This window comes from Rhipicephalus sanguineus, chromosome 4 (assembly GCF_013339695.2).
Source record: "Rhipicephalus sanguineus isolate Rsan-2018 chromosome 4, BIME_Rsan_1.4, whole genome shotgun sequence".
Lineage (NCBI taxonomy): Eukaryota > Metazoa > Arthropoda > Arachnida > Ixodida > Ixodidae > Rhipicephalus > Rhipicephalus sanguineus.
The window spans coordinates 113,096,936-113,109,079 of NC_051179.1; the positions used below are offsets into that span (position 1 = coordinate 113,096,936).

At 47.4% G+C, this 12,144-nt stretch overlaps 1 protein-coding gene across 1 annotated transcript; it reads right to left on the reverse strand.

Annotated features, from left to right (window-relative positions):
• Positions 1-10,362: 10,362 nt before the first annotated feature.
• LOC125758102 (uncharacterized) lies at positions 10,363-11,984 on the reverse strand (the record flags this gene model as incomplete). Its single annotated transcript, XM_049414872.1, has 1 exon — positions 10,363-11,984. A coding segment is annotated over one exon (1,614 nt), but the record flags the coding sequence as incomplete, so codon positions are not given.
• Positions 11,985-12,144: the final 160 nt, after the last annotated feature.

The window sequence follows — 12,144 nt, forward strand, 5'->3', positions numbered from 1 at the left end:
AATATTCCACATGTCAAGAGTGCTGCAGTATGTCACTTAGTGTATTTTTGGCTATTACACAACGATACGTTTTGACATAATGACACTGCATTTCTACATACCTAAATATTGGTAAACGAGCTAGCCGGAGCAAACGCCTTGCATTCACGGACAACGTCAATGAAGATTTAAGTGCGGAGGATGGATGGACCACCGCCAGCGTGTTCGCTTACGTCACTGTCCGCAGCTACGCAAGTCTGCGACATCCCGCGACCCGAAGGTCGCGGGATCGAATTCCGGCCGCGGTGGCTGCATTTTCGATGGAGGCGAAAATGTCTGAGGCCCGTGTACTTAGATTTAGGTGCACGTTAAAGAACCCCAGGTGGTCGAAATTTCCGGAGCCCTCCACTACGGCGTCTCTCATAATCCTATCGTGGTTTTGGGACGTTAAATCCCAGATATTATTATTATCTAGAGTAGAGGTCACTGGTTCGAGAAGGACCCTTATTTTTAAAGCAGTCAAACCGATGAGAGATTGCTAGTAGTGCTGCCCCATGTGCGCCTAAAGCAACGGTTGCGGTACGCACATGCGATGCGAAAAGGGGCTTTCAGTTTGTATTTTAGTGAATGCTGACGCTAGACAAGTTGCTGTTTACACGGTTATGTGAAGGTGCAAGGCGATGAGCCAAGGCCTATTGCATCGCGAGGAGTGAAGAGCTCATAACGCTCGGGTTACACGTTCCTGACCGCAGTGGCGACGTCTATACCGACTACGCCTGGTTCAAGATAGTCCACATCTAGTTACGCATCATTGGTGGCAGCGCACGCGTAAATTTTGCCTACATCAAACCACGCGTTCTGGGTAGACGTCGTTAATGCAGTCGGGAAGGCGCCGCTCCTGCGTTCTAGACAAGCGTGTTGAGCTCTGTACGAATGGCAGTTATCTGTTAATTTGGATTAGTACACATAGACCCATAGTTACTGGTTCCGAACCAATGAGATACGGTATAAATGGCACAAGCGCGCGTCCAAGTGCATCGCTACAGTGGTCCAGACGAGCATGGCGGGATATATACTTCGCCGGCTGTTTCCACCCGCCTTGGCTTCCTCTCGCCTATGAAGGCCGAGGGTTTTCTTGAAGCGTTGGAACAATGAGCCCGTTTATTGAATAAAGAAACGGAAAATGCTCTATCTGCTTCTAGTAGCTTCTAGTAGCAACGTGTTCGTGGCTGTCATGCAAACACGCTGGTGGCCAAAGGTTACGCAAGAAAATTGGCATTCCACACGCTTGGCGCTGCTAATAATAGCTTTACGTGCCAAGAAACCGCGATTGCTTTGCGCTGGTGTCTTCTCAATGGCAGTATAAATTCGAGCAATTGTGAATAAATGATCTAACAGGGAATCGTCGGCCACAGGTTCAGAAATTTTGGGCCAGTACAGCCCGACACAGATGTCTTCGCACGCAGGCACCAAAGCGAATTTGTGAAGTAAAAAAATGTTTGGGTTTTATGCGGCGAATGCATTTCTTGAGTATGGAAGTACTTCTTGTGTTTAGGCGAGCCGAGGGAAACGAGGTTGCACGTCGTTCCTGTACTTTAAGGTACGTTTCAGGTTGATCGTTGCAAGTCTCTATCGAGGTCTCATGTTTGTGTTGCGAACACTCTTGTACCAAGTGGCGGTGACAACGATTGCTCTCAAGGAAGCTTCTCAATTATTCTCGGCCCTCATTTGGGCAACGCCGGGAGCTTTTACCGTTTGTCTACAAATATCCAGATCCCAAGGCGCCATCCAAAAAAAAGACCGCCTGTCGACCTGGACGGCGTTTCAGTTTCATTAGCGCCGATCAGGTCAATTTCATAAATCACCGATCACCCATCTGGCGTACCACGTACTACGTGAACTACCTATATATTTTGACTCGTACTGTTCTGAAGTACTGCACCAATTTTCCATGTACTACAACCGTCTTCGCATGTCTTGGTTGCTCGTCCACGATTTACCGTCTACTGTCGGCAAGAGTACTACGATCTTAGCGTAGTTACCTTCTGTTAAGGTTTTCTTATTAAGGCGAAAGCCTTCGATACCTCATTACCCACGAAAAGTGACCGTCGAGTGACGAAAAAGAAACAGCGAAAAGATACGAGTGATGAAAACAACCATCATCATGCAATGACGTCACCCTGTGATGTTTACCATCGTCACAGACGCATAAGGGACCCGGTGATTTTTTTGCTACTAGTAGCGGCGAATTCTTGTGACCTTGCGAACGTATTAGGAATGTCCACAGACTAATCTGATACGTCATGCATATTCGTCAAAGTACCTGTTATTATGCGACAGTGAATTTACGCCAGAGATTTATACACGATATCGCAGACCGGTGACATGTCGCTTGTGGACATTAGGCAAGACTGACATTAAGTTTGAGCGAAACTAATTGAGGTGAGCGTTGTGTACGAGTGTGCCTTCATGGTTCACCGTTAAGAAAGCTATTTATCACTACAGAAACGGAACGAATCATAACGTAACGTCAGCGACATTTTGCATGCTATACGCTTATAAGACGAAGGCTGATGTTCTGCGGATAAGAAGTCTTGAGACCAAGATTTTGACTAGGATGTCCTATAAACATCTATAGCTTGTAAGCCATGGAGATCGCGAAAGCGCTACGGAAAGCAGCAGATAATTAGCCTAGGGATTTATTATTGCGAAGCGTATTCATATTTTCCGCGTTTTCGTTTTACAATGCCGCTATTGTCCATCACTGCGACATTAGCGTTTCTGCAATCAACAGTAACTTTGCTGTACATCCTGTGTAGCCTGTAAACGGAGTGTATATTTTAGAGGGACGTAAGCGTATTCTAGCAAAACTTTGCAATGCATGCGGCACGTTACTCAAGGAGGCGTAGCTGCAGAAGTGGCTATGGGCTTTGTCTTTCATCTATTATTATTATGATATTTGCAGTTATTTCACAACACAGAGTTGATGTACGGAAGATGACATTTTTGAGATTATTTTATGATAAATTGCTGGTTTAAGCTTCGCTTTCAAATGGGATCTCTATTTCATGTGGCTGGCACCCAAGGAACTTTATACGTTTCCTGTCACTGTAGTTTGTTCGCTCCTGCTTTGGTCTCATATGTGACCGGTCGATGATTGACGATCATCTTCGGGCTTCTCTTCAGCTGATATTATTAGGTACGGCCAACATACACCGAAGAGACTATACCACTGGAAGTAGGAAGACGATGAAGTGTTTGGGCGCTGGGTGGGATAGTTTTCAAGTTCATCTTATAGACATAGACATAGACAGAGACATAGACATAGACATAAATTTCGCATTCAGTCGTTACAGAAAGCAAAAAACTCGGACAAGCTTGCTCTTGTGAATTCCGTGCACACGGTCTCACTATGTTTCCTATGTAACAATACGTTACCTGCAAAGGAAGCTTGCGTGATTATTTAGAATAAATATGATGCATAAATATCGAGTATCCCAGCTAGCACAACATAGAAATAATCTTTTATTCAGGGATATATAGCCTAAACCGTCAGCAAACCAGACTAAAGAAGTCAACTTCACGACGAATTTAACCAAGACAAAAAATCCTGCTATAAGACCTACTTTCAAAGATATTAACAGGCGTGTTCTTCTTGATAATTTGTGTTGTTTACGAATATATAATATTAGCCGTCAGCAATACGGATTGAAGAAATCAACTTCAACAAGGATATAATCAGAACTTGAAATCCCGCTATGAGGCGGATTTTTAAAGACCCCTTTTCTCGCCAAGCAGCAGATCGCGCATCATTTGTTCAATGCATGCATTGGGCATGCATGAACTACCACGAATTGAAATTTGAGCTCGTGCCTGCGCACGCCATCTCTCATTGCGATAAATAAGGTAACGCGCAAAAGGATAAAGGCGTGTGGCGTTCACATTGCGCCAGCAATCATGAAGGCTTCCAAGTTCGTTAACCAGGAAGCTTTACGTAATTTACATGGCAGCGATAACCTTCTAACCTAATTCCTCACGAGCTCTTTAGCTCTGATTGTGTATCCATCCGCGCAGCTGCTTCTGCTTCTGCATTGTCAGTTAAGTTCTTCGATTTAGCATGTGCGGTCGCGCGCGTCGGTCATGGCTTGCTTTGCTTTATTTCGTGTATGTGCCGTGGTTCATAGAGACCATGAACGCAGCTGTGAAAAAGCTGTACTTCGTTACATGTACAACTTGTGGGCCCGAATGCAAGTGTGTTCCTGTGGAGCGGCTGTTGCGCTGTCTGACTGTTAGGCCTAGTCCCACACGATTCCCTGCGGAGGAATGCACTCCTCGTCTTGCGTGCGGAGCGCTATCGCAACTTCCTTTCTTCTGTGCTGGAGAGATGGACGCGGCCACCTTGATGTGCGATTACATTTCTTCGGATTTACGGATTTTATGTAAACCACAAACTTCTGTCATTTTTGAAGGTGAGTTAATTTCGTTGCATTGCACTCTGTATTCGAGAACCCTAAAAAATTAACAAAAGATAATGTGTTGCGTTGCATCACGGGTGTCATGTGCGACAATTTTCAGCAGTACGTGACTGCGTAATTCATGCAGAATACATGATTAAGGTGTCCAAACATAAATATAGGCTATGGTTTCCATTCATGTTCGAATGCACATGAACGAAACTATTTTTATTACTTGACCTAGGAGGTATTAGGAGGTATTCACCTGACGTCATCCGCAAGGGGCGCTAGCGAGGTTGTCGCCATACCCGTGCTCGCTTAAACATTTCCGACGCCACCTATGAAGAAATGTCTGTAAATGCGTCAAGTCGATATAATGTTCCTTCAAGGCACTCGATAATATATTGCAACAAAAATAATGTCGTAACACGTTAATTTATGTGTGTTATGGTAATCATTCCTAATTACTTTGTAGTTTAATATCTATTTATTTTGAAGCCATTCATGCTAAGTTTCTGCATAAATAGAATGGAATCTCAGGCTAGAAATATAGTGCAAATTCATTTTCGGTTATGTCCATGTTGAACAATGCAAAATTATACTTTTGCCATCGGTCACGGGAAGCGGCATGTCGAACTACTCATCGAATATGGTAGTGCCTTCAGCAAAGTGACCATATACAACAGTGCACTGCAAAATGAGTTAAGTGAGCACAAATTTACTATGCAGGAGGTTCAATTCATCCGAAACTGAATCTATCTTGCTCTTTGTTAGCACCTAGTGGAGACAAATAGCAAAAACAAGTGGTGTACAAAATTGTGTACATAGCGTGTCAAAGGGTTAACTATGGACCTGTTTTTAAGCTGCGAGCTGTTTTTAACGGAAGCTGTGTTAAGCTTCTGTTAAAGGTATGAGCATGCGCTAAAATGCCATTATTTGTTTAGCTCGGGCCTAAATTTAGGCTTTGCCCACTTAAATAATCACCTGATTTAAACCATTGCCATTGTTGTTTTGTGCAATGTTTGAACCTAGGTTCCCGCTACCACTATTTAAGTTTGTTCTTAGGGAACTGATACCTGCATCACAATTGCTGCCTTTGCTCCGTATATTGATTCAATAATCAGTTCTGTGATACTGTTCTACAGTAAAACCTCGGTGATACGAATCTTGTGGGGTTACCAAAAATATTCGTATCATCCGAAATTCGTATCACCAGAAAACATGGAAAATTAGTATGGGACAAAACAAAGTTGGCATACGTTTTGGTGTAGTGTTTCTCAGGGCCGCAGCGACGTCATGAGACGCTCTGAATGATTGCCAGTATAAGTTTTTGTACTTGTACTTTATACTTGTACTCGTAAATATACGGTGCGTGCGCGTGTGTGTAAATAATGAACCAGATGTGTTGTTCCCCGTCACCTCTAGTAGCCCCTTCCTAAACTTACTACGTTTTTATGCATGACATCAGAGTACTGAGGGAAAAGTGACTTAAGAAGCGTTTTGCACACGATAGATAGAGGCCAAGCTCCTTCGCCAAGACCGTCCGCTTCGTCTCTCGGGGTATTCGTCCAGCTTTAATGGGACTTCATGACGGACCAGCAGCCCAAGTTTGAGCCTTGTTTCGTAGAACGTCTGACTGTGGGGACATGGCTTGCATCAACGTGGCAGGTACGTGCTAACACAGTACAAAGACGCTGCTACGTCGAGCATAGCAGCACGCGTCAACGCGTCAGAAAAAAAAAAAAGCGCGACCTCAATGTCATCTGTAATCTAAACGCGAAGGCGCCTAAAGGCCTCCAAACTTCGCGCGTACTATCTCGGAGGCAACGAGGCACCGCTGATGGTCGTGCAGCGCGCATGCCCGCGCCCGCGCGTGACTGCCACGTCTTCCGCGACAGCGGGGGCAGCACCTGTTCGTACCTGTGCGCTAGCGTACGCTCGTATCAAATGTCGCGGGGTGCAAATCGGTTCGCAATAACCGGACCCCAATACATTGCAGGCTAGTGGGCCTTGGCGGGGACCTCCGAAAAATTCGTATCACCCGAAAATTCGTACGAGCCGTGATCGCATGAGCGAGGTTTTACTGTATAATGTTGGAATATATCATGGGAGTGCCATTTGTGCAACTGATTTCTTGCCGATTGTCACTTTTGCGTATCTAGTGCGTGTGAACAAACAGCTGTGCACGAACACTTGAGATAAACCTTTGTAGCCAGTGAGCTTAAATATAAGTTCATGGTCCCTTGGTACTAGAGTCGTATCAATTTAATACATTGTTCTGCACACAAGCTTATTACAATATGTGTAAATTCAGGCAGCTCTGCTCCCCACACGTCCTTTTTTTTTGCTGTGAACACTGGTCCTACGAGACTTGCGCGTTTTTCGTGGCCGTGCTTGTAATTTCACTTGTAATATAATAAAAATACGGTGGCTGTACTTGTGCCTCCCACATCACTTAAGTGCAAATAACCTGCCGGCAGCCGCTTGTTCTCCTCCTTCGAATATGTACCAGAAAGAGGGTACATATTCGGGGGAGGGGAACGAGAAAACTAGGAGCATGGGAAAGGGAAACAAGGTAAGAAGAGGACAGGAAGTACAAAAAAGAGTATGGATAATACAATCCGAATTGTAGAAGGATTTTATCCCTACTTTTCAAGGCTTGAGGTGGTCGTTGAATATCCCTTTTGAAGAACAAATTTCTGGAACCTTCTTAAGGCAGAATTGTAAAATTATTAAAGCGGCATACTGACCGGACATTAGCCCAGATAAAGGACCGATGCAGTCGGATGAACGGATTTGAAAAAAAACTTGCTAGAAGACGTTCGTTTCGTCTTGGCCAATCCGCAGTGTCGCATTTCTATATCAATTTTGTGCTAGCTGGGATACGGCGCTCATGGAACAGCTTCAGAGTTAAAAACATTGCCTCATGACAGAATATTGTGTACAGGTTGGAATCGAATTTTTGGCTGCTACAAGCTTTAATAATGGGGGGTCGGAAGCTTATATGAAAAGACCCCCACTCTACTTACGCATAAACTTCAGACTCTAGCCATGCCCAAAGCAGCGCCCAACAAACGCACCCAATTTTATGTTCTTTGATAGAGCATTGTGAAACATCGCCGACGCGGTAGATCAATGGTTACGGTGCTCGGCTGCTGACCCGAAAGAAGAGGGTTCAATTCCGGCTGTGGCGGTCGCATTTCGATGGAGGCGAAATGCTAGAGGCATGCGTACTGTGCGATGTTAGTGCACATTAAAGAACCCAGGTGGTCAAAATTATCCGGAGCACTCCACTATGGCGTGCCCCGTAATCATATAGTGGTTTTAGGGCGTAAAACCAAAGTAATTATTAACATTGTATATCACTCGTGAAGCATAAGGACAATGGGAACAATTATATGCGCGAACTTCATTTTTCTTTCCAGCAGAGGTAACTGCACTTATCTGGGAATAACTAAACTCAAGCACGTAATATTGATACCTACAAGTAAATCATTAGCGTTGGCGCTGCGTCAAACCTTAACAGTTGTAAAGGTGTTTATTGACAGCTGGATTGACGGCGACGACGCACAACAGTCACGACAGAGCGCAGACTCTCACGAGCACAAGCACGAGGGACGTGCTCTCCGAGAAGAGGCGAAGGGGGCGACCCACTAGAAGGCGCTTGAGAGGACGGCCCATTACAGCGTTCCAATGCTTCTCTACAATTACCCCGGGTACGAAAAGGGAGCCGTCTGGCGACCTAGCAGCTGGTCACTATGAGCGGATCATGGTAGGGCTTGAGGCGCTCCACTTTGACAATGTCGCGCCCTCGACGGCGCATGTCCGAAGATGGGTCGATGGGTTCAATCAGGTAGTTGACCGGGGATGTGGGTTCTACGACACGGTAGGGGCCTTCGTATTTGGGCAGCAGTTTGGAAGAGAGGCCAGTTCCAGTGGTAGGGACAGAGAGCCATACGAGCGCTCCAGGGAGGAACGTGGGTGCAGAAGTGTTGGTCTCACCGCGAATGCTCTTCTGCCGCTCTTGGCCATGCGTAGTAAAGGTCTTGGCAAGCTCGCGATACTATTCAGCAAGTCTGGCTGTGGCAGAAATAGGCGCACACTCAGATCGATCCGGCTTGTATGGAATGATTGTGTCGATTGTGTGCGACGGGTTCCTGCCGTACAATAAGAAAAATGGTGAGAAGCCAGTGGTGCTTTGAGGGGCGGTATTGTAGGCGTAGGTGACGAAAGGCAGAATAGAATCCCAATTTGTGTGATCGGCGGCGACGTACAGCGAGAGCATGTCGCCGAGCGTGCGGTTAAAGCGTTCCGTGAGCCCATTCGTCTGTGGGTGGTAAGCAGTAGTTTTGCGGTGAACAACGTACGTTGCACTCTTTGAGGATGACTTCGACGACTTCTGACAGGAAGACACGGCCGCGGTCGCTGAGCAGCTCCTGGGGTGGGCCGTGGCGAAGCATGAACCGGCGGAGCAGGAAGGAGGCTACATCGCGCGCTGTAGCCGCTGGGAGGGCGGCAGTTTCGGCGTATCGCGTAAAGTGGTCTACAGCGACGATGGCCCAGCGGTTACCAGCCGACGTCAGAGGAAGTGGCCCATACAAATCGATGCCAACGCGCCCAAACGGCCGGTCAGGGCAAGGTAAAGGTTGCAGACCTGCTGGTGACTGGTGCGTTGAAGTTTTGCGGCGCTGACAATCGATGCAGGAGCGAACGAACTTCTGCACGTAGCGGTACATGCCTCGCCAAAAGTACCGTTCGCGAATGCGGTGGTATGTTTTCGATACCCCAGAGTGCGCACACTGCGGATCAGCGTGGAACGATTCGCATATTTCAGAACGCAGACTGCGGGGTATTACTAGTAGCCACTGGCGGCCGTCGGCGAAGGAGGTCGTCGCGAATGGCGAAATGGTGGGCTTGACGACGCAACGCGCGAGTGGATGGTGTTGCAGATGGATCAGTGAGCAAGTCTATCAGTGAAGCGATCCATGGATCCTTGCGCTGTTCGGTAGCGATAGTGTGAATGTCGATGGAAGAAACGGCATTGTGAGACATTGAGCTGTGGGTATTGTCGTCAGGCAAGGGGGAGCGCGAGAGTGTGTCGGCGTCAGCATGTTGGCGTCCGTTGCGGTACAGCACGCGGATATCGTAGTCCTGTAGGCGAAGTGCCCAGCGGGCGAGGCGGCCTGATGATGGCCTTCAATGATGACAACCAGCAGAGTGCATGGTGGTCGGTGATGACATCAAATGGGCGACCATACAAATAGGGTCGGAACTTCGTAAGGGCCCAGATGATCGCCAGGCATTCCTTTTCGGTGACGGTGTAATTGGTCTCGGCTTTGGTGAGCGCACGACTTGCATATGCCACGACATATTCAGGGAACCCTGGTTTGCGCAGCGCAAGGACAGCGCCAAGGCCAACACCGCTGGCGTCTGTGTGTACCTCTGTAGGGGCCGTAGGGTCGTAGTGGCGTAGTATGGGAGGCGACGTCAACAAACGACGGAGCTTCGCGAAAGCGTCGTCGCACTCTGACGACCATGAATTGAGGGGCCATTACTTCCGAGGAGCTTCGTCAGCGGCGATATGATAGTCGCGAAGTTTCGAATGAAGCGCCGAAAGTAGGAACACAGTCCTACGAAACTGCGCAGTTCTTTGACAGACGTAGGTTGACTGACTGATTGACTGACTGACTGACTGACTGACTGACTGACTGACTGACTGACTGACTGACTGACTGACTGACTGACTGACTGACTGACTGACTGACTGACTGACTGACTGACTGACTGACTGACTGAACTGAACTGAACTGACATAAAAAAACAAAACAAAACAGACTGATTGAGCCGAAAGCTTCTTTTATTGCGGTTGTCGGTGTCGGTGTAGTCGGAAAATGCAAAGCATTGACCAAGTACTCAGGATGTTAGGTTGAAAGCTGTTTATTGATCAAGCTGGCGCGTGCCGACGTATGTTTCTTCGAGTACAAAAGCATCAAACAGGAGGACCAGGGCCATCGGGTGGATCTTCTTGTCGTATTTCTTTAGTGGAGGACACGCTCGCCACTTGTAGCGCCACATGCGGTGGTTGAAGGCCTCGTCATCTGGAAACACCTCGTTGTTTGAGAGCACAATGATGGGCGTCCTGGAAATGTTCTGATCAGCCGAGTACTTGACCGCCACCGAATCTACGTCACCGCCAAAAATTTTTTTAACAGTATCAAAAGCAGACGACTCACAGTTTGGCTCGTTCCACACCAGGATGCGACGGCCCACGGTGTCCTGAAGCGGAAAGCTAGTGTAGCGGTTAAAGTTGCGGATCGTACCGCGGTTAATGTAAAAGGAAAGAACGGGGTCAAAAAAAAAGTTTTTTCCTGCACTCGGAGGGGACACAATCTCCATACAGTTTTTCTTGGGGACCGCCTTCTCGACCAGGCTATATAGGTTGTTTACAAAGGCCGACACTTCCTCGTGGATGCCATTAAACTGAAAGTTTAATAGTTCCATCATGGCATCAAATGACGCGGGCACATCCATGTAAAAGGTAGCGAGGTCACCGTGTGGGGCATCAAAGAGAGGCTGGGTGTGCTGGTACATTTCAATAAAGTCCAAGGTGGTGTACGAGCACATTTCGTCATTAAACACCTGGATAGCTCGTTGGAGGCGCTTGTCGTCCAGGCGAATGAACCGAAACACCGGGTCTGCCAGCCACTTGGGGGTGCGCACAATGTTTGTCAACGGCGATACGGGGTTTTCGCGTAGCCAGTCGTAGATGGATTCTTCCGACGCTCCTTTTGAACGTTTTCGGCACTTTGCACCCGTTCTTGCGCGTACCTCGTCAGTGTCTCCACCGCTCGTCTGACCTCCATGGGCGTCGTCACATGCAACTGAATGCGGAAGTTTCGGGTACAGTATTTCCAAAACTCGCCCGGGCTCGTGTCCAGAACCTTCGAGTTGTGCCAAAACTTCATTTCTAACGTCGCGACCCCAATCATTTCCTCCCATTTTAATGTATTCCAATACTCGGGGCTCACTATTGAAATACTTGACGAGATGGTAGAGGTCCCATGCACTGGCGCTTGTAGACCAAATTGACGAGCGATTTGGTCGTCTGACGAAGCCAGCGAAGATAACACATCGGCATGTGCCATTGCTCCAGCTGCAGTCGTGTAAGACGTGGACGTGTGGGAGTGTAGTTCCTCGTGTGTGGAGTGCGACGGCAGCGATTCCGTACTGGGTGGGCCCTTGCTCGAATCCTCTGATAATGTCGTGACAAATTGTCTCAGCTTCTCCGTCGTCTCGAGCGGGAAACACATCATGCACAAGCTTTCTTCGTTTTGGAACTGACTGTAGCTGCAGTGCCCAGCGTGGAGGGGGTTGTAAACTTTTTCCATCTCCTCCAACCCCTGTTCCTGGTTCGGACACGTTTGGATCTGATACTTCTCCCACGCCTCGATCAGGTTCCGCAAATGCCGCCAGGGTTTCATTAATGTCATAGGTACTGTTCTCGTCGCTCGAACCAATAAACTTTGTAGTTTGTCCCTGGGAATATAGATGGCGTCACCAAAAAATAATTCCAAATGGTAATATAGGGGTACCTCATCTTCTGTTTCTTGATCGTCAAGCTGACGTTTGCGTGATTCTGCCATGGTCTCTATTAAAAAGCAGAAAAATGCAAGAATTCAGAATATAGCATAGCTAACCGAAAAAAAAAGTC